The sequence below is a fragment of the Pistacia vera genome, unplaced genomic scaffold (assembly GCF_008641045.1).
Source record: "Pistacia vera cultivar Batoury unplaced genomic scaffold, PisVer_v2 Contig225, whole genome shotgun sequence".
Lineage (NCBI taxonomy): Eukaryota > Viridiplantae > Streptophyta > Magnoliopsida > Sapindales > Anacardiaceae > Pistacia > Pistacia vera.
Window position 1 is genome coordinate 843,044 of NW_022196030.1, and position 23,392 is coordinate 866,435.

The following is a 23,392-nucleotide window of genomic DNA, read 5'->3' on the forward strand; positions in this document are numbered from 1 at the left end:
GCCACCGCAGATCACCGCCGGAAGTCTCCGAAAGTCCCCATCAGCAACTCACCGTGACCAAGAGGCTTCGATATGGCCGTTTCCGGCCATATTGATGGCCGAAAACGGCCATATCAGGCCAGATCGATGGATCTGGCCGTTAATGGCCAGATCCTTGGCCATTATCGGCCAGATCTGAGTGAGATCTGGCCGTTAACGGCCACGGACCAGGCCGTTAACGGCCAGATCTATTTCGGCCGGAATAGATTTGTCTGTTAACGGCCCGGTCCGTGGCCGTTAACGGCCAGATCTCACTCAGATCTGGCCTGATATGGCCATTTTTTGCCATCAATATGGCCGAAAACGGCCATATCGCTGACTCCCGGAGCCTCCCACTGAAAATCATTCTTTTTTTGGGACTCCGGCGGGTTTTCGGAGGCGGTCCATGGTGGTTGGCTGCTGTAGGCGGTGGTGGCTGGGTGGCAGTGGTGGTGGTGGCTAGGTGGCAGTGGTGGTGGTGGCTGAGTGGCAGTGGTCTGTAAATTGTTTTAAATACAAGGACATTATTGTCCAAAATTTTAGTTAAATAAGGGTAAAATTGAAATAGGATATTAATGTAAATTTATTTTAAATGAGGGCATTATTGTCCAAATTTTTTATTAATAAGGGATAAAATTGTAACAAAAAATGATAACCTTGTTAATCTCAGAATACCTAAGAAAATGGAGATAATCAGATTACCTCCAATATTACTAATAGTGACTACTATTGGTATTTGAAGATTACCGGAATCTTATATTACTTGACAACCAAACGTGGTAATCAAGTAATATAAAATGACATTACCCCAATAATCTGACATTACCGTCAACCAAACGCCCCCTAAAGAGATTGAAAAAAACCTCTTTAAAAATTAATCAATAATACTATTTTTTTTTAATTTATCCAAAATTTTACATCTTAAATAATGTGTCATCCTTTTTAAAATAATTTATAAATAAAGTAATGATGTTATAGCAATGCCTATATCATAACATATGTTTACTTTTAAAAAATTGATATACAGTAAAGTCTCTCTATAGTCATAATGGTGGGATTAATTAATTTTATTCAAAGTTATAATTTAATAGAGGTCTGATAACAAAGACTTCTTTATAAATCATGTTTTAGTAGTACAGTATTATGATTTCAATTGATGTTTTAATACTATTAAGATTTCAATTCAACATTTCAATTACCTACTTTTGAAACGGATAGAAAATCGTGTCTTAAAACCAACAAAGATAAGTGTCCTTGATGAAATTGTAAATACAGTTGTTATATAGTCAAATTGATGTGAAGCCACAAACGATTGCCAATTGTTTTAATCATTACAAAATTATGCAACAAATTAATGTGAAGCCACATATTATTGCCAATTATTTTAATCATTACCAAATTAAAATCCTTGATGTTGATAAATTACAAGTTACAAATGAAGTTGATGAGCAGAATCAAAGACTCATTATAGAATTTAGTGATAAGATTCGACATCTTTATTATATTAATTGAATAAATATTAATATTTTTCTTAATTATTTAAATAAATAATAAATTATATATGCTTTAGTTTAAGAATAAATTATTACTATAATTAGACAAAAAGATAAACGGCAATTTCATCTGTGTCATCACTCAGATTCACTCACTCTTCTTGTTCAAGAAAATCAGATTATTAATTCGTCATGCATGACATCAGCGGTTAGTCGACGTGGAATATTGCCAAGTAACAATCCGCCAAGGGATGGACATATATGTATTGGACATTTGGACAACTTCACTTAATTTAAAAAAAAAAAAAAATTAATTCTATTTTATTTGACTTTGCTCTACCCTTAATTTTTATTTTTAAATATTAAAAAATGTGCCCACTCTCAAATTTAGGACTAAAAAGTCTTGATCCACTCTCTATTTTAATGCTAAAAACTTGACCCCCCGCCCACCTCTAATTTTTTAATAAAAGTTGTAGAAGTAAAACCTTACTCTACTGTTACAATTTGCAAACCCTTGTCTGGCAGTCCCTCATGTTTTTGCACATTTCCTCTGTTGCTCTCTCGAATTCTTTTTATTTCAGACTTTAACAAAATTTAATCAACTATTTTCTCTATGGTTAGTGCTTTTTTTTTTTTTTGTATATAATGCTTTTCTTTTATTTGTATAGTATGTATTAGCATAATAGTATTGTGCATTAAATTTTTTATTGAGAAATCTTTTAGAAAAAAAGAAGAAGTTTTTAGATTCCGATATTTTATGATAGGTAAATAATTGTTTTATAGTCTCAAAATTTGGAAGAAAAATAATATATAGATAATAGAAATAGAAATATAGATAAGCCCAATGAGGCTTTTATTTTTATACATTGTTTAAGTTTTTAAGACTTTAAGTTGATAGATTGAAAAACTTTAAGTTGGAAAATTTAGAATTTCCATAGTTATTATAGAATTCAATTCGTGATTCTTTGTATTTATATAATTTTATCTTCTTGTATTTAGGTATGGAAAAATATTTTAAAAGAAAGTCAATTGCTAAAACATCTCAACTTTGTTCTAGTGTCAATATAGTGTTGAAAATGATGCTGCATATTGTTTATGTTGTTATCTTTTCAAACCAAATAAATGTGAGCAAAGTGATGGTGATTCTTTTGTTCTTGATGGGTTTCGCAATTGGGAGAGACTTGAAAAATTTTAATATCATTTGGAGGTCCTAACAGCTATCATAACCAAGCTTTGAAAAATTGTCAAGCTTTGATGAACCAAAAGCAGCATGTGAGTACAATTATTAATAAGAAATTTGATCAACAGCGAGAAGATTATCGTATTCGATTGAAATGATCAATTTTTGCTAGTCGGCTTCTTCTTCGGCAAGGATTGACTTTTCGTGGCCATGATGACTCTGATAATTCAATTAATCGGGAAAACTTTCTTGAACTTTTACACTATACAGCTGAGCAAAATGAAGAATACAGATTAATAGCATTGGAGAATGCTCCTGGACATGATAATTTGATTGCTCCTAGTATAAAAAAAGACATAATCAATGCATTTGCGGTTGAAACCATCAACAAACTAATTAGTGATCTTGGAGATACTTTTTTTTTTTTCTATATTAGTTGATGAAGCTCGTGATGGATCCAACAAAGAACAGATGCTAATTATCTTACGTTATGTAAATAAAAGAGGATGTATTGTTGAGTGTCTATTGAGCATTATGCATGTCACAGATACAACTGCTTTGTCACTAAAGATGAGAATCGAAACATTGTTCTCTAAATACAATTTGAGCATATCAAGATTACGTGAACAAAGTTATGATGGTGCAAGTAATATGCGAGGTCAATTTAATGGGTTAAAAACACTTATATTTGTTCATCACATTGGCTTTAATCTTACCAGTTGCAACTGCAAGTGTAGAAAATATATTTTATGCTATGAAAATTGTGAAGACTCATTTACGCAATGGGATAGGAGATCAATTCTTGAATGATAGTCTAATTCCATATGTTGAGAAAGATATATTTGACAGTGTTGATAAGGAGATGGTGATGCAACGATTCCTCAATATGAAGCCCGGTCGAGGACAATAATAAATGTAATTTTTTTTTCTTTTTGTGACAATTTTGACTAGAAAGACAAAATATGAATGTTATGTATAATTTGTTTTCATTTGGCCCACCCTAACAGAAATTTCTGGATCTGCCCCTGACTAAAACCATAATGTATTATCAAGTAAGAATTATTGAACAGATAAAATATGTCAAGTTTTCCAAAACTGTATCTCATATATTATACAATATTCATTTCCCCAGATTCCAAATATGACTGGAAAGCTTGTGCGTTAGCGTTAGTCTCCTCCGCAAACTTAGGTGGATCAGCATGAATTGTAGTCAAATCAGGTTGATCAAATTTTGAGTCTACACTTTCTTGAGGCTCTGGTGGATCGTTTGGCGAAGATATTGTATCAAAAGTTGCATTTTTCCCTCCCTCTTCCTCTGTTACCAATGTGGAGGTATATTAAGGTGGGTTCATTATGTCTAAAGGAAACCATTTATGTTCTATAAGTATAGCTTAGAGCACAAAAAGTTATAAATTTACAATGGTGTATTAATTTTAATTGGTCAGCTGAGTTAATAAACATGCTAACCTTTTTTGATAGAATCTTGCATCAATGGCTGATGATCGCTTTGTTGCGGCAGATTCTCCTCCAAAATTGATTCTTGCAGTATCTCAAGAGGTGTCGAATCCCTTTGTTTATTTAATACCCCATTAATTGAACTATAAACTGACTTAAATTTCGAAGACGGCACACTAGCAACCACTCTTACCGGCCCTCCCCTAACTCCGTCAACTTTTGCAAGCTTCTGGTCGTATATTTACTTATCAAAGAATCCCTTAGTTTTTTACAGGCTCTAGCCTATTCCTTCGATTTTAAGAGTGCTAGCTCAATTGATGTTGACTAAGGCTTAAACAAAAAACCAACGTTAACAAAATTATTTGTGATATTAGAAAAAAAAAAAAAAAAAAAAAAAAGCTATGAATCTATGTTACAATTACATAAATACATCGTAAAAAAAAAGTTAAATTTAGGGTATAAATAATATTTTAGAAAAAGTAAAATTAGATTATCTTTACAAAAAAGGTAATTATTAATGTTTTGAGAGTTGAATAACGTAGAATTGAACTTTGTAAATATTGAAACAAATACATTTTTTTATTTTTGGGATATGATAGTAGAATATAATAGGATAATAATAGTGAAGCAAAAGGATTTATAAAATTTTAGATAAATTTATTTCAACAGTCAACAACGTAGTCTAAAGATTTTATTATTCATCTTTTGAAAGATAAAGTTAATTTAATCACATCCATAAATCTTTGAAAAGTATTAGATAACTTTTTCTTTACATAAAATCTTTCGAAGGTTAATTTTAATCGCATCCATAATCTTTTAAACGTACTAAATAATTTTTTTTTTTTTTTTTTTTTACATAAAATGGGGTTTGAGATGGCAACTTAATTTTCGTACATACATCTTAGGAAAATTAATGAATTTACACATCTGCCATCAAATTGGGAAATGGTTCTATGGTGTAGTGGTCAGCACTCTAGACTTTGAATCCAGCGACCTGCGTTCGACTCCCGGTAGGACCCTTTTGGGAATCGAACACGTTTTGGTAGAACAAGGTAATGTCACAGCCTTGGCTAACTGCCAATTGGGCCTTTTATTTAGGCCTCTTGTTAATTTTTTTTTTTTTTCCAATTTTATTATTATTATTATTATTATTTTTTAAATCTATCTTAATGAGAACAAATAAATCATTACTCTCATCTACAATTCCTAGTTCAACGAATTAAAAAAGTACTGTGGTATGAATTGTATTTTACCGTTATATCTGTTTTTTTTAATTCATTATATTTTCTTACTAATAAAAATAAAATTGCCTTTAGCAATTATCTAGGGTGTAATTGTTGTATATGTCTATATTAATAAGAGTTAACGACTTTCTCCCATCTAAATAATGACTTAATATCTTATCCAAAGACTTTTAAAATATAACTTTATTATCCAAATTTATATTCCGATTACGAACAAAGAGCAAGCTGGTCTATGCTATTAGCGCTTTTTAAAAGGGAAGACCGATGTGTCTTTTGGTGGTGGAAAGTTGGATTTTGGTGATAGGGATTGACCGTAATTTGACTTGAAAGGGACGACTGCGCAAACCCTAAATGCTTGACTGCCAACGATTGACGAGGTCGACGAGAGTAAGGTTTCATGGGTTTTGGTGAGTGATGATCGAGGAAGAGAATGTTGGTAGTGTAGGGTTGCAATGATGTTGAAATTATAAATAAAACATAAATTTAGATAGTATAGTGATATTTTAAAAATCTATGAGTAAAAAAATATCATTAAACTGTTATTTGGGTGTGAAAAAGTCGTTTACTCTATTAATAATTGTAGATTCGTATTCTTCTTCACCATGGCCAAGCTTTTTTGAGTCCACAACTTTGTTAACTCTTTTAATGCAGGCTAACTTTAACTTTTGTCCAATTTGCTCCAATTGCTCTCTGTAGCCCAATAGCCTGTACTCAAAGGGTAAGGATCGGGAGCTCTATTTCTTTTACATAAGTTTTGACCTAATTTTTTAGCCGTTAGATTAAAATATTTAAATGATTGAAGTTATATTTTAATTATAATATTTTAAAAATGCATTAATTATACAAGTTGTATTGAATCTTAACCACCCAAAATCATTTAATCCAATGGTTCATAAATTGTATAAAAAAAAGTTGTGCTTCACTTTTGGGCTTAATTTTTCTTTTTATAATGTGGGGTTGTTCAAGTCTTTCTAAGCTATATTATGAATAATTTATTTATTAATTATATCCAAAATTACTCCTATCTTTTTTTCTAAATAAGATTATGGTTTATGTCGTTGTTTATCCTTATCTTTGAATCAAAGAAAACTCGGTTCAAATGATACTTGAAGACATTTGTAGTGGCTGTCCAAGGACACTATAGTTGTAGTTACCCCAATGTACTCATTTAGTAACCAACAGAGTAAAACATTAGTCCATTCATATAAGCTTCATTAGTTAGAAGGCAATTCAATTATATCTTTCTTCAAATTTTTATTTGGTTTAGTTCACAACACTAACAACAAGGTCTATATGCACCTTAAATATATTCACACCCACTCTTATATTATTATATTTTTTCATAATTATTTGTATGGGCCAAAATTTGCATTGGGCCTTATCAGGCCCAATAACAAAAGGACCATTTCAGTATCTAGCATACGACCCAATGTCATAACCCAACTCCAGTTAGGTCCACATCAAAACACATCCTATGGAAGGACCATTCAATGGGATGGTGTAACGCCCACACGGAGGTTTGTAATTTAAATTATGTTTTATAGCCCTTAGTTTAGTTTTTGTTAGAATTATTTCAAGAGAATATGGAGAAATTGCCTTAAACTTGCATTGAGGGTAAAATGGTCTTTTTACTCAAAATTAGTTGAAATTGTGGGGAGTGAAAAGAGATAGAATTTCATAGAGAATACAATAAAAATGAAGACATTATGATAATTGACTAAGGGAAAAAGATGGAATTTTCAAGAAAGAGTAAGGGCAAAATGGAAAAGTGTGGTTATAAAATAAAATGTTAAGGGTTTGAAACCCTTATTTCTCTCATTCCACCGCCACTCTCCTTCTCCATTTTCACTCAATTTTTCACTCAATTCTCCAAGGATTTTGAGGGCTTTTGAGTGGATTTTAATAGGGTTTTGATCCTAGGCAACAAGAGGTAAGAATTCTTGCTCTTTATCTATGATTTATTTGTGTAAAAGTTGAGTTCTTATGAAGTTTATGCTTAGGGTTAAAAGAATGTTTGAATCCAACAAGAGTAGAGAGCTTAATAGGGATTACTCAAGTATAAGGTAAGTAAATTTCACTCAAAATCCAACTTAAGTTAAAGTTTATCAATTGTGTAGAGATTTCTTTAAACATGTATATGTTAAGATTATTGAGAAATTGAGATGAGATTTATGATTATTTATGCTTGTTGTTGGATATATTTGAGTATGAGAAGTGTATGTGATGGTATGATGATGGATTGAAATTGGAAGAATTGGAGAAAACTTTTGGGAGTGTTTTTGCCGTGTAGGTATAGTGATGATATAAGAGAGTTTTTCTCTCAATTTGGATAGTTTAAGAAACAAATAGAATGATAATTAAATTAGGGTTTGTATATGCACACCTATTGTTTGATGAAATATCTAAGAGAAGTATGAGAATGATTAGAAACTTTAATTTGATGCAACATTGTATATTTGCATTTCATGAGTGCATTTAAGTAAGAATTTTAAGCATGAGTCATCCATATGCTTATATTTGTATATGTGTAATAATGTAAGAAAGAATGAAGAATTTTTAGAATAAAACACTTTAAGAGTAAAGAGAAAGAAAGAATAAGCATTAAAGAATTAAAGAAAGAAAAAAGTGTTAAAGAAGAGAAAAGAATAGGTTGGTGTGATAGGGAACCGTGAGTCTTAAGAAGAAATTCTCACATACACGCCATCTTAATTGAGTGGGATAAGAAGAAGAAGATTGTATGACCTGTAAGAGTGTATGTGGATGAGGGTTGTACCAAGAAGAATTCATACATGCACGCCACCTTAAATGAGTGGCCTAAGAAGAAAGAAGAATTTATACGGTCCGCAAGAGTGCATGTGGATGAGGACTGTACTCACTCACACGACCAAGGTTCCAAATCCATACATCGACCGAGTCCGATCGGCAAAGAATAAGAATAAAAAAAAAAATAAGAAAAAAAAAATAAGAATAATAATAATAATAAAAAAGAATAAGAAAAGAAAGAATGAGGAGGCTTAAACAAGCAAAGAAAAAAAACAAGAAAGAAAAGAGAAGCTTGGGCAAGAAAGAAAAGAAAAGAAAAAAAAATAGAAAGAAAAGAAATAGAAAGAAGAAAGAAAATGCATTTTATGCATTATTGCATATGCATTTCATTCATGCATATTACCACAAATTCCATCATGGTTAGAAAGAATAGAAAGAAAGAAAGAACAGAGAGAAGCAAAGAACAGCGAGAGTTAGGAAGAAAGAAAGAACAGTAAGAATTAGAAACAGAGAAAGAACTAAGAATGCAAGAAAGAAAGAAGAAGAAGAGAATTAAGTAAGGAAAGAACCAAAGAAGGAGAAGAGTTTAGGGATTTACTTACTGAGCATTTTTATGCTTACCCCGTTGTTTTTCCATGTTTTTGCAGGACATAGGTGAGCAGCGGTCGGAAGGACATCGACAAGCGGAGAGGATTGGCATTACTGTCCTCTGTTACTAAGTTTTTGTACTTGTTGTTTTAGTATATGTAAAGAATTATATTTTATAAGTAAAGAAAAATTTGGGCCTAACTATTTTCATATGCTAATTATGTATATTTTCATTGTATATGTGATAAACTATACTAGTAGAAAGAAGTCATTACAGATGACCCATTATGTAAGAAGGATTGCTTTATGGGCCGGCCCATTCTACGAGCTATCCACACCATAAGTCAACCCTCTTCATGAGCTAAGCCATTCTACGAGTTGGATCATTCTACGATTAAGGCCATCCTACGAATTGGGTCAACTTACATTTTGGGCCGTTCCACGAGTTGGGCCACTCTATGGGTTTGGTTAACATAGACTCTAACCTATTAGTCTACACTCATCTTACAATATGATTCCAAGTCCCATACGAATCCTAATTCATCCAAGACTCTTTGCTCACTATATAAACAGAAGTCTGCTCTCTCATTATTCGTTCAATCACAACCTCTCTCTCTAGCTTACTAAATTCTTAGTCACAAGAACCATCATCTTTCCCATCGTAAAGTCATGTTCCGACCGCTCTACATTGTTAAGTTGCGTCCTAGCTTCCCACTCATGCTAAACTTTTTCTGCTCTCAACCTTACAAAATATCTCACAATTGTGGTGACTTGAGCATTATAGTGTCTACGTCGGACACCACACTAGTGTCCCCAAGTTTTTGCGTTCATTTTTTTTGTGATTACAGGTCTACGTGATTGTTAGTGGCCTCATCCTCACGAAATTTGATCGTAGATTCGACCGTTTTACTATTCATGGCATATTTTATATTGAAAAGTCTTGCTATATCTACTAATTTCAATAATGTTATGAATATAAAATTGAGATTTCAAATTGATATAATTACTGATGTGTTAGCATCACATTAATTGTAGAAAACACAACATCGCTCAACAAAATCTCATATTAACGTGCTGCTAACACATCAATAGTCACAATAATTGAGACTTTAACACTTTGCATACATAATATTACCGAAATTGAGTGTGGGCAAATTGTAATACAACCCAACAGCACGAATTTAACGTAGCATGGAGTTGTCAGGTTAAGATTGATCTTAAATGAGTTGACAAAATTAGGCTTTTAGTTTATCTAAGAAATGGTTTATGTTAGAGAATTAACTTAACGATATTTATTTTTAAATCAACATAATTTGTTTCAATAAGCTAACATAATAAATCTATTTAAATTAATTAAATTATTGAAATTTGTATAACAAATTTGATAGGATTAAACGAGTTGCCCATAATCATATTATACCCTAGTTTTGTTGCCATATGAACCATTGTTTTAAAAGCCGGACCGGAAGGCAACCTGTTCTGTTGCCTGGGTCACAGTTCAACCGGTCCAACCAGTTGCACCAGTGTTGTCATCACACATCATGATGACATCAGCCCATTTAAAAAAAAAAAAACCGTTTTTTTTTTTAAGATTTATATTTTTTAATAAGACAATAACAACTTAATTACTGTCCAACATGATTTAATCAAATTTAACAACAATCCCAACATAATTTAAGTATTGAAATTGCTATAGGATCGTTATCCGAGTTCATACAGGTGGCAGTAGCATAGACAGATTCTGGAGCAATTTGATGAGTAGCCCCGCCTGAAACATACTTGACAGCAGAAATCTTAGATACAACTTTGGCAACATTTGCTTGAAGAAGGAAACTTTGATCAGGAACCCAAGTCCACCCAAGGGTATCATTCAGAGGGGTAACTATCGGTCCAGTCATGTTTACTCTATAAACTGTCTCCAACGCCTGCCAAATCAGGCCTTGGAATTTCTCTTGTGGGCTAATGAGGATAGCATCATCAGTGATGAGCTGGTCAGGAACTGAAACAACTTCATGGCATTTATGAATGCGAATGAATTGTTTGATGGACTAAAAGTGATAACAAGGTTATTAGTGGTTACATTCACCGGAAACTCTTTAACTACTTTAGAGTTTGTAGTGAAATTGCCAAGGACGCCATTCTTTTGGCTAGAAACTGAAAAAGTAGCCTTGCTCATAATGAAATTCCCCGAATCAAATGGATTGAAGTAGAGCCGAATCCAGTGCCTACCAGTTTGGCTAATAGAAAAGGTGTATTGCGAGGATCCAGTAAAAATTCTAGCTATTTGATACAGCGACTAATCATTGGAGGAGGTCACAGGTTTTGAAGTATTGATGGTAATATCTTGTGGAGAAGAAAGCAATTTACCAGCCAATTTATCAGCCATGAACACACGACCATCCACGGTAGTATTGGTGAGTGATCCACAGTCTATGAGGTAATTGTCTTTGGCAAACTGACAACAACCAAAACATGCTAAACACAAGACTGACACAACCCAGATTAACAAATGAAACCCTCTACAATCCATCATAAGAAAGTCTTGAAATTGATTAAGCAATAAAAAGCTTGGTCCTCTTAGAGCTTATAATGAAACGAAATCTAGGGTTGCAATACAGAAATAAAAATACAAAAACTTATTGCTGCTAATTTAAAACACAACTGGAATCAATAACCCATGTAGAGATATGAATAACGAAGAGAAAAGATGTCACCTTGAAGATCATTCAAGCTCTAACAGAGAGAAAAAGGGCTTAGATTTGTGAATTCACAAGTAAACAACAAACTATGAGGACCCTTATGGAGTATTTGAGAATGTTAACTACATAACAGGAAAATATTGAACACAAAAATAGTGGAAACAAATCTAGCCAAGTGCGTCGATTTCCGGCGAGGGAGGAACGCATCGTTGCGATTTCAAAGACTCGAGTTGCGATTTTAGCAAGGGATGGTTGCGATTGGCATCCGTCATAAAGATTGAGTTTTGATTTGTGATCTTTTTCAAATTTTCGCGATTTCATTCAAATTTTTTCAGAGTTTTTTGCGCATAGAGGAACTGAGGAAGAAGAAACTGCACAGCGCAAAGGGAGAAAGGAAGAAATTAGGGTTTTTTTCATTTTTCAATTGGTCTGGTTTTTCTTGCGGTCTGGTTGGACCGACGATCCAGTATTGTTCACGCGGTCCATTACGAGTTAAAACGGTTTATTACATAATAGCGGGTTTAAGGTTGACTCGAACCGGACACGTGACCGATTCACAGTCCAACCGGTTGGACTGGCCGATCCGATCCGACTTTTAAAACAGTAATATGAACAAGTCCTAAACACATTACCCCTTCTCAAATATAATAATAATAATAATAATAATAATAATAACATAATTTGCATGTATACCTAAAACGAGGTTACATCGCTAAACTCGGAATGTATGACCTTTTTCTTTAATAAACCATGATTATTACAAAATTTATTTTGAACAAAGAAATCCTATTTTCCAAGGAATTTGATTTTGCTTATAAAGTTTATGTTCATAAAGGAAAAAAAAAAAAAAGATAGAGAAACCTTTTACAATTATACTTCTCTTCTGTTCAATTACTCCAATTAAAATGATTTCAGAAGTATAGTAGATAAAAATAAAAAGGCATTATAGTGGAATTTATAGATGAAGTTAACTATTTTTTTCAAAAAGATAAGTGTTTGAACCTTTTTTTTTTTTTTTTTTTTACCATTTTGTTAAAAATACACAATAAATTGATATTTAAAAAAATCGAAAATACCCAACACTAATTTTTTTTTTTTTGTATTTTTTCTATCCTTTACGTAAAATTAAAATTTTAATCTAAATAATAATAATAAATATCTTCCCTAAAATTTTAAATATTTAGAAAACAAAAAGGCGAAAAACAGCCACCTTAAAAACCATATCCTAAGGTCTTCCCGAAATCCGGATGGGTGAGAAAATCATTATATCCAAAACGAACTTTTAAAATAAAGGAAGAGTGTAGGTCCTTATTTGCAGAAAAATTGACATTCCCATCTAGGGTTACAAAACCCTATATAAAAGCGCAATCTTGCAAGCACAAACACTTCTAACTCCGCAAAGAAAACCCTAGCGGCCACAGATCAAGCAGGAGGCTTTTCTTATCACTTCAATCCCCAACCATGGTAACATCTCCTACATATCTGTGTATAGTGTTTCAGTTTGTCTTTTCTAACTTTGTTTGATTGTATTTGTAAAGGCGAATGTCGATACTGAGGTGGCGGTTGCAGGGCAGCCAAAGAAGAGAACGTTTAAGAAGTTCTCCTTCAGAGGAGTGGATTTGGACGCTCTCTGACATGTCCACTGATGAGCTCGTCAAGCTCTTCACCGCGTGCTCGCAGAAGGTACTCGTACTTCACATTTACATTAATTTAATCATATTTGTTTATGTCTAGACTAATGGTCTGATTTTGGTTTTATAATATTATTTTTGCTTGTTGTTAGGTTTCAGAGGGGTTTAAAGCGGAACACCATGGCTTTGATCAAGAGCTTCGCAAGGCGGTAATAATTTTACTCTGTAGTTTTTTCGTTTGGGTTTTGTATTCGGTGATTGATGCTTGAATAGTATGTTGCGATGGTTTTGTTTACAAGTTCTGGAGAATTTATGTGATTGTTGACTCTCTGAAAATGATTGGTTTATATAATAGCTGAACTCTTGACAGTATGTTTTAGTCGGGTGGTGTTTACTTAAATATTGTGAATTTATAAAGGAGTGCTTTCTAGTCTTGGCTCCATTTCGGTGAATGGTGATTGTTTCTCGTTCTAAATAGTGAAACATATTAGTGTATTCTTTGGAAGAGATCATCTGTATTTGCTTATAACTTTCTTGTTTGCCTGTGAACTTCTTGTAATTGTTTGGTAATAAATTTGCAAAAGATTAGGTTTGTGGCAAGTGCTTTCATTTCTGCATCTGTGTTACTGAGTTGTCAACATTTGTGAAGCTGTTATGTGGAAGATATTATCTTTATTCCTTGAAGATTTAGATTTGATGTTGGATTTTGAACTAGTGTCAAAATCTGTTGTCAAATATGTTATTCATGATTCCATGTCTCATTATTTGACCATTAGAATTCGGATTGTTGTAAGTAGCAGTTTGCAGTTGGGGTTTATTTTTATCAATATTGTTTTTAGGTTCTGACTGTTTCTTACTATAGTCGCAGAATTGTCCTTTTCATGGATTTCAAAATACACCTCAGCTTTAATATGCTAGGTTCTTAACTGCCTTTCAAAAAGATGATCAAGGTGAAATATTCACATGATATTGGTGTTGCAATATGGAATTATCCTATGACTGAAGAATTTGTTGATGTCTTGATAAATGCTATGTATGGTTGCTAATATTTTTTCTTTTATTTCTCTATTGCTTATTGATGTGATGGTATTATTTTATGATTTGTTGTAGTGTTTTTGTGTAATCAAACCTATATATGTAGGATAGGATATGGATGTCAAAATTTAGTAGGATTATGATATCCTTATTAGATTATTTTCTATTGATTGTCACACTAAAGGAATTAGTCTTCGGGTTCTGATTAATACTTGATGTTTTGGACCAGAAAAGGGAGGCTCCACTGGTGAGAAGCCTGAGCCAGTTCGCACTCACCTCCGCAACATGATATTGTGCCAGAAATGATTGGAAGCATTATTGGTGTTTACAATGGCAAGACCTTTAATCAGGTTGAAATCAAGCAGAAATGATTGGGCATTACCTGGCTGAATTTCTATTTCATACAAGCCTGTGAAGCACGGTAGACCTGGTATTGGTGCTACCCATTCTTCAAGGTTCATTCCTCTGAAGTGAGATATATGCCAGTTACCTGGATACTTAGTTTATTGTTTTTATCTGGAAAGACATCGTTGTTGATCAAATTTTTGTTTGTGCCCCTTTCAACTTCTGGACAACATATTAATGTTTGATTTGTTAATTTAGATGATGGAACTTCAGAATCTAGTTTAAAGGAGCTGGTTTGTTTATGGTTTCTTCACATTCTATGGTAGAATAAGTTTCTGGTTTTTCAACACCATTGGTTAAATGTAATAGTTATGCATGTCTCTGTTTTCTTCGGTAGCTGCGTTCTGCTCCTTTCCCTTGACGGATGGTAGCTTGCAGACTGAATTTTGTGCTGCTCGTTTCCTTTGAATTAATGTAGCTTCCTTAGTGAATTATGGTCGACTTGCAGAAGGCAGCACTTTTTATTTGGTATTCCTTTATCATCGTAAAAATTGGAGCCGTTCAGTACTCAGTGAAACGAGGAGGATGATTATATTCTGTGTTTCATTTTATTTAAGTAAAATATCTAAATTAGAACAATTCTACTCATGGGGCCTAACTGTTTCAGCTTTCGAATGATGGTTGATGGGGCAAGCAATCTGTGAATCTGTGTTTTTTGGGGTTTTATCCAGGTAGGGTCTTACTATATCCTGACATTCTTTTTGGGCTGCCAGGAAATTATTTTATTGGGTTTTCAGATGTTTAGGCGTTTTTGTATTAAGTGGGAGGGAGCAATTAAGTATATCTTCGTTACAAGAACAATGTACTATTTTAATGCTCATCACAAGGACGGGAAATGAGCCCTTAAGATGTATCGAATACGACGAATTATAGTAAAACGTACATGCTTAACCAGTTAACCATTCAAAGTGCTGTTGGATTACTTTATTTAAAGAAAAAAAAAAAAACTTGTATGTTAAACACGGAGGTTATCATCACAGTTTTAGGAAATAGGATTATATAATTAATAATAAATTGTAACATTATTCTTTCAATATAATCCGTTTATAATAAAACAACAATTAAGAATTTTACAAATCTAACCTAGATATGGGGCTGGGAACAATTGATAGTGAACTCACTTTCAAACTGAGTACCTGGGCAACCTGGTGTCCTTGTCTTGGCAAATGGTTTATCTCTTCAGTCCTTCGTCAACTCCGCGGGAAGAGGAAGACTTGACCTGAGTTCGAGTTCACACTGGGCCTAAATTGTCCGGGTAATCGCCATCGCCCCAACATTATATAGTTTATCTTGAAAGATTTTCTTTGATACGGGTTTATTTACAATAATAATTATAGTAAGTTTGGTACATGTACGTTAAGGTTGATGGCTAATTTACACGTAAGCTAGTTTAGACACTCTAATAATTAAAAAAAAAAAAATACAGCACAATGACATGGACACAATGCTATTTAAACATATAATCGGTATTAGTCAATTTAAGTAGTATGTATTGAAATAATCACGTTTTACACGACGAACACACATTCTAACACGTGCACGTATATATATATATATATAAAGCCTGGGTAACTTGTATTGTTATTGGCTTATTTCTTTTTCTAGCCTCTTCTCTTCTGTTTGGCTTTCGAAACTTCCTGGCAATGGAATAAGAAGTTCCTGCTCTACTTTATTAGTGCTCTCTGAACAGCCTTCTTCAAACTTCATCTCCCATCTGTCATTTCATTCTTATAATTAATTAAATCTAAATATATAACAACTACTGATCTCTAGTAAGAGGTACCATCTACAGTTTTAATCCCGTACCTGAGATTCAGCATGTATTACCGCTGTCAGTTTTGATCAGAAAATTCTGATTGAATATTTCTGATTCTTGAACCCGTCTTTTTCAAGGATTTAAGAGCCTCGACCATATAATCAATCCCAGATATTGGATTAGTTACTCTTATTCCAATCTTGTTCTCATTAGTATCCTTTCCCAGCTTCGCTTCTAGCTCATTGTTTTCCTCTCAAGTTCCACATATACATTCCAGCTCCCGGATTCTCATCGCCGCCATTTGAACAGTCGAGTTCTTGTCAATCTGATATAACAAAACATGCCCATTAGCGTATTACATAAGTTTCAGAGATAGTTAAAACAAAGAAAATGTTAAATAACACAACTTACTCATTTCAATGAATATACAGTTTTTTTTTAAATGTGTATTGATGTGTCACGTTTAAGAGCAGCCTTAAATATTCACTAACCTGGTGCCAGTTGACAACATGGAACGCAAGGCTAAGTAATGCTGCTTCTCCCTTTCTCTCCTCATCCTCTCGTTAATCATAAGCAGGTGACCCGTTCTCTGTCGGTTCACTGATTCCTTTTTTGCAGACTGATTAATTCTCCTCAAGAATTCTATCATTCTTTGTGGACTCCAAGATTAGACCCGTTACCAATACTCGCTGACCCAACTTCAATTCTGGGTCGTTAGCATACGGCATAAAAGCGCTTCGATGCACAGGAAGAGACTCAGAGTTAAACCAGAATATATCGCCGTCGCCATAGAATTGTTCTGAAAGAAATTTTCCATTTAGTTGTCTCTGTTTACTCTGGGAATTTCGAATTTTCTTGGTTCCAGCGGCTATATTATTATATAATAGAGCAGTCTTTTTTAAGACATATTTAACACGTGGTCAAATTTTCAGGTTTCTCACACGGTCTCGGTGATTTCTCCTAGTCAGAGAAGAGTAAACAAATACTGCCAATGGTTTTGCTGTAAGTCACGCGACAAGATTGATCAATGGTGAATTGGAAATAGGTCTTGCAAGTGGGGCCCTAATTATGTCCGTGTGATTTAAATTCTACGGTTCATGATACCAATAGGGTGCTAGAAAACTGTGATTGTTTGCTGTTAATAAGTTGACGTCTGCCCATTGATCTAGAAAGGACCTCTTTAAATTAGTATTGTGTGTTGGCGGCAGAGTTATTTTAATTAAGATGATTTTCATCTGCTAACATAAAAAACGGTAGCAGTTTTTCCTAAACAATGACAAGAGTTACATAATTATCTATACAATATGAAGGGCCAGCCAGATTCAAGTTTACATTGAGATCTAATGATTAATACAGTATGTTTGATGATCGGCTCCTTTCCATTGTTACTAAAAGTTGTTGACTTCTTCCCTAAGTTGTTGGTTTTGATTCAGACTCATTGGTTAGAGCATATGCTTCTTCATCTTCAGAATCTACAGGTTCAGTTTCTGATTCCTGTCTTGTTCATGATAAGGGAAGTTTGTTTCTGTGGGAGATTGTGAATTGGGTTATCACTTTCATATTCACCATCATTTCCACTGTCAATGTCTCTAAATATGCATCATCTTTCTTGCTGTAATGGCACACAAGGATGAAATAAGATGTGAGACCAGATGATTAAATAATAAGCAGTAGCGAATGATCTGAAGGTAAACTGAAAGCAGACCTCAATGTCATCATCGTCAGTGGCATAAGCAGAATCTAATCTGTCATACAACTCCACATCTCCCGGTCTTCACGGTGTTCATTTGTTCCTATCAATGCCAAGCAAGAGACGAAAAAATTAGTTTAAAAGAAGGCACTATCATACCTTCAATTTACAACAACTAGGTTATATATAGCAAAAGCTAAAATGTGTAAGCCTTACAATTTCGAATCTTAGTTTCCCTACATTCGTCCAGAAGGGAAAGATGCTTTAGAAGAGCCTGTTCAAAAAATACATGAGAAAAATCAGACAAGGTTAGAGGTATCTGAAAATATTGGAAGTGATTAAAGCAAGATCCATGTTTAATTGGGCCAACACTAAACGTTTATACACCACCATCACCGCACAACATTGGTTGGCGTTGGCAGGCTCATTCCAGCACACACACACCAAGTTCAGCCTGGGTGCTCACATACAGAAAAGGGCAGTGGAAACCCCCTTTTATGGCCCGAGCAGGCTTACCTGGGAGTTTCCGATCAGCAACAAGAAAATTGTCCTCACTAGTGAACATTTGGGACTAACTAGTGTATTTTTCAGATGCACATGGAACATTCTATCCAGTTATGTATGTACAAATGCGGTAATTTAGATTAGTGCTATATATTTTTGTAAGATACCTCATGTCTTTGGAGTTCAATTGAACGTGCCAAAGCTTTCCTCTTTGTCAAAAGATTCTTGGCCTCAATGGAAGGCCGCTTATAGTCCTTTCCCCTGAATACAATTTAGCATAACCTTTGGAGATTTTGTCCACTGAAACCAAGACACCCCACTTTCAGCTTCAAGTGCTAATGCAACTTTTTTAACTGATCAAAGTTTTCACCTTCACAATATTTTAACCAATTCTCGATATTTCCAGTGCAAGTGCATATTCTCCACTGTACCATCAAAAACTCCACGCCTACCTGAACAAGAAATCAAAATCCCATAAAATCTCATATTTGAAATAAACATGTAAAATATGGCAGTTGTGAAGAGATTGTTACCCAAAAGTAAGAAAGCCTTCATCTCAAACCAAGCTTGCGAAACATAAATCTCTCCTCATCAGTTTAGCTCTCAGGATTGCTTGTCTTTCTGTTGGTTTAAAAACTCCTCCACTTTCGATAAGGCTCGTTCAGCTTTCATTAGCTTTCGCTCAGCCTGAAAAAAGAAAAAAAATCCAGGTTACTTCTCCAAAATTCGTCCACCTCACAGCGACAAAAACCCGAAGGCCAAATTATGGAGATTACGCTAAAGGATGCACATGATTGTCTGATGTGCTATGCTATCAATAAATGATAATATCTTATTTTTCACATTACATTACAAAGTGTAGATGAGAAGAATCTACAAAGCAATGCAAAACAGTAACGTTGATTAGAAACCATATGAGTGTTGTAGAATAAAAAAGTTTTCCCAATAACATAGAAACTGAACAATACTGCATCAGATCATAGCAGGAATTTCCAATTTTCAGGAACTCACAATAGCAAGCTTTCTTTCAGTTTCTGACGAGGCTGGCCATGTTCATTATTAGCTCTCTCATCACATTTTCCTTATGATTGTCATCCAGCATCCTTCCCCATCTAGCATTTGCATCCAAAGTTCCCAAGGGTGCCTGCAGTAACTGATTGCTCACTTATTCAGCACTTGGCAAGACAAAGGCTGATGCTCTTAACCGAGCTTGCTCTTCTTCATTTGCAGAGACTTAGCCAGCCTCTCCTTCCAATAATGCTTCAGTGACATCTGGTGATAAAAAATCTTTTCCCCGATAGAAAACCAGAAAATCCTTGTTTCTTGAGAGCAATTTGCCACCCGTCAATTTCTGCAGCCAATACCCAATGTTTTTATACAGCATTTAGAGTTGATAAAGATGGCTTATTGCATTGATTAAATATAAACAGATAATTCCAGTACTGTATACAGATGAAGTCAACAACATTTAATTCTCTCTAAAATATTACCTTGATATCTTCAGCCATTCTCTCACTCGTAGTGAGCTGTACACCACGTTTAAGAGCCATTGGCAATTGAACTTTTTTCATAATTTAATCACGGCCACAGCCAAAACCTTGGAGCTGCCTGCTTCGACCTGAAGATAGGAAAATTTACATGTAATTGAAAGACCATCTTCAGAAGCATATGAGCTTATCCAAGATATGTGGCATACCTAAGGCAAAGTGTGGAGGAAGAACACAGGGCAAGCCTTTGCAAATTTGTTGCCTCTTCGTCCAACAGTAGATCTCACCCCATAAGGAAGCAATCTGAATGGAGGTTGGTAATCAGTAACATACCAGGAAGCATATCTGCATCCACAGGATATGGTTCACATCCTGCAATCTGTATACCTGGGACCCAGACACTCTAATAGCTTGTCTACTTCATTCATACTTTACTTCTGGCACTGATTCCTATCTTGCTCCTCAGTAGTCATTTCAGGTTTGTTTCAGGTGAATGCACAATATTATAAGAGCCAAATGTGGAAGGATCTTGAGCAGGTACATCAGTAGCTTTTGATAAGGATAAACTAGATCTATCATCTCTTATATATCTGTTTATCAGGAGCTCTGCTAAGGAGCTTGCAGGTAGTTCATTTCTCCTAACATCCGTTTGTTCAGTTGCACAGAAGGAACCTCAAACTCACACCTCTGTACAAGAAACAGCAGTGCCAGATCTCCATATCACCAACCCACCAGTTTTCTCTAAGGAATAAAGACAATAGAAAAACACAAGCATCAGTAGAACCAAAATTGGTTAATGCAGATTAAAATTCTAGCAATCAATCAATTTGAAGAACTTATGTTTTCTTCTCCATTTTGGTATAAATGACAGATGGACAAGTAGCAGCTTGCTTAGGTGACGGAAACTACTTATAATCTTTCCAAAGTATTGTTTGTCAGTATGCTCTATATTAGCTCCATTCTTTTTGATTCAAGATGCCTCAACTTAATCGGGAAAGTACACTGAAGAATGAAAAATTCGACATATCAAAGAGGTTGTGCTTTGAAGTATATTGAGGTCGTACAATAGGAGTCAAAGCATTTTGAAGGACAAGGCTGCCTCTTCATGTATAGGCAGAGAGACACTGTTCTTTATGGCTACCAGGTTCTCTACATTTGCCGAATACAATGAGGCTCCTCTATTGAACCCATGACAACTTAAACTCTTTGATTTATCTTTGAGATTCAGAACATATGTTCAGTTCAAAGTTTCCATGTACAACTATCTGCTCTATTTTGTTTTTACCTTCTTTGAATATACAGAAATCTCACACAAACATAAACAAAACAAATTATGAATATCTAGAAAAATAAAAAAAAAGAAATCACAAAATAAATAAACATAATTAGTATAACAAAGTCCCAAAGAACAACCTCAATATCTCATGCATCCTCTCATATAAGTGCAGGGGCCCCTTCTATTTTCAACCTCACAATCTCTGCCGTCTTCCACTTCTCGTGAATTACATCAACTATAGCCTGAGTAACACCAGCACCCCAATCATTGTCTGCTCTTTGTCGAAATGTCAAATTCCTCAACCTCCTCAACTCAGACTCCGGGATAGTCAACTCTGCACGTGAAGTCTACTTTTCCTCCTACTGACAATTTCTCACTCTACCTTCTCCTTTGGTCTCCCATGGAAAACTCACCTTTCATCACTATCCACCACTCTCCTAACCCCATGGTGATTCTTTCGAAAACCCTCCTCGTGTATTCGGCAGCATTCCTTCTTCCACATAAAATATGTCCTCTATAGATCCTTTTCAATCACTCTCTCTTGTTCTTTCACTCCCTTTCATTGTCATCACAATCATCTATGTACCCAAATTTTTCAATTTCTACTACATCTTACCCATTGTACTACCACCACCATCCTCAACAACACTGCTATACCATCCCTTCTACTTCTCGAATAGCCTAAACTTGGCAAACTACATATTCTTTCTATAATTCAACGCAGCCCGAGGCGGTTTTGGGCGATTTCTTTATTGGATTTCTTCCACTATCTAACCAATCGCCAGATTCCCCACTAGAACTAAACTTACATCATTATGATTGGTATTGGAGAAAGAACAAAATTTCCTTGGTGGGTTCCGTTGAGGGGCAGCATCTGAAGATATTATGATAAAAGGAGTGATTTTGATAGGAATAGAGTGAGCGTACTGAAGAAGTTGAGGTGGTGCCGTGGAATCTGAGAGAGGAGTTTTGAAAGGAATCGAAAATGGTGGGTGTTGGGTAGAACTGGCACTGGGTACTAAAGCCATGTGATAAGAAAGAGATGAAGTGAAGTGAGTAGGCCTCAATTGCTCGTCTTTGATGCAAGAAGTTGAAGAAGTTTAGAAAGTTTTTAGAGAGGTTTGTTGCTCTCTTCATTGTTATCGTGGGCGGGCAATATATCTCAAGTTCCAACCTCATTAGCTTTACAGAAAAAAAAAAAAAAAAAAAGGGGGTATAATGGAGAAACCTCTTATATTAGTAATTTTTAATTATTGTGTGTGTGAAATTTTAAAATACTCTTTTTGTCTAAATTTATATTTATATATCAAAATATGTTTTAGTTTTCTCTAAGTTTATTTTCTTTAAATTATGCATTTCAAAATAAATTTTTATATGTTTTTAATTTTTTTTTAATGAAAAACATCTTTTGTAGTATTTTTGTTATTTAATAATACTCTATTTAAATTTGTTATAGTATAGAACATAAATAAAAAAAGTAGTATTAGTATCATACGATTTCGATATATATCATACGATACGATTCAATACAGATCGCCAACGATACATATTAGAGAGTGTATTTTAAACCTTTCGATACATGATATGTATCCTATGATATGATACGAACGTTCGTATCCTTAAAAATATCGATACAAATCGATAGACTTATTAATTTGGGCCAAAGCCTAAAAAAATTCGGATCAAAACCAGGTCACCCAACTCGGTCACTAAACCCGCTCAAATTACCCATTTGCATGGAAAAAGTGAAGAGGAACATGTGTTGCCATTTTGCATGATAATAATAATACAAGTGGAGACATAGATAGACATTGATTTAGAAATGATAGAATGGTTGAGAGAAAATAATATAGATTCTTAATTTGTGATTAATTTTAATTATGTAATACCATAATTTAAAACTAATAATATCGTAAAATTCTTTAATTAATTTTGAGGGTGATATTATTTTAGAAAAAATTGATTATTGATTTATTATTTTTATTAATTTTTGAAAAAATGTATCCACCGTACGCCATACATGATTCAAAAAGTACAACTATCCAGTTCTTAATGCTAATGGTGGGTTAATGTGGAATGTTTTAAAATACAATTTCTCCTGCTGAGGTTTATTAAAATAACAAATTTTTTTCTCAATAATTTTTAACTTGATTTATCTTTTTATAAAT

At 34.1% G+C, this 23,392-nt stretch overlaps 2 protein-coding genes, 1 non-coding gene and 2 pseudogenes across 3 annotated transcripts in view; 2 read left to right on the forward strand and 3 right to left on the reverse strand.

Moving 5' to 3' along the window:
- Nucleotides 1-5,093: 5,093 nt before the first annotated feature.
- Nucleotides 5,094-5,165, forward strand: TRNAQ-UUG. The gene has a single exon. It is a non-coding gene; the product is annotated as a tRNA-Gln (tRNA).
- Nucleotides 5,166-12,845: 7,680 nt separating this feature from the next.
- Nucleotides 12,846-14,752, forward strand: LOC116130888 (annotated as a pseudogene).
- Nucleotides 14,753-16,072: 1,320 nt separating this feature from the next.
- The window catches only part of LOC116130833 (transcription factor bHLH92-like), a 31,839-nt gene continuing 24,519 nt past the window's right edge, over nt 16,073-23,392 (reverse strand). The window contains exon 4 of the mRNA XM_031416518.1: nt 16,073-16,092. The gene's annotated coding sequence lies outside the window, so the exon portion shown is untranslated. The remainder of the gene's footprint in view (nt 16,093-23,392) is intronic.
- LOC116130771 (transcription factor bHLH92-like) lies at nt 16,344-16,916 on the reverse strand. The gene is made up of 3 exons (XM_031416471.1): nt 16,758-16,916; nt 16,538-16,592; nt 16,344-16,498 (listed from the first exon to the last, which is right to left on the reverse strand). The coding sequence occupies exons 1-3, from the start codon at nt 16,914-16,916 to the stop codon at nt 16,344-16,346; spliced, it is 369 nt and encodes a 122-aa protein (XP_031272331.1).
- On the reverse strand, nt 17,740-21,671 carry LOC116130772 (annotated as a pseudogene).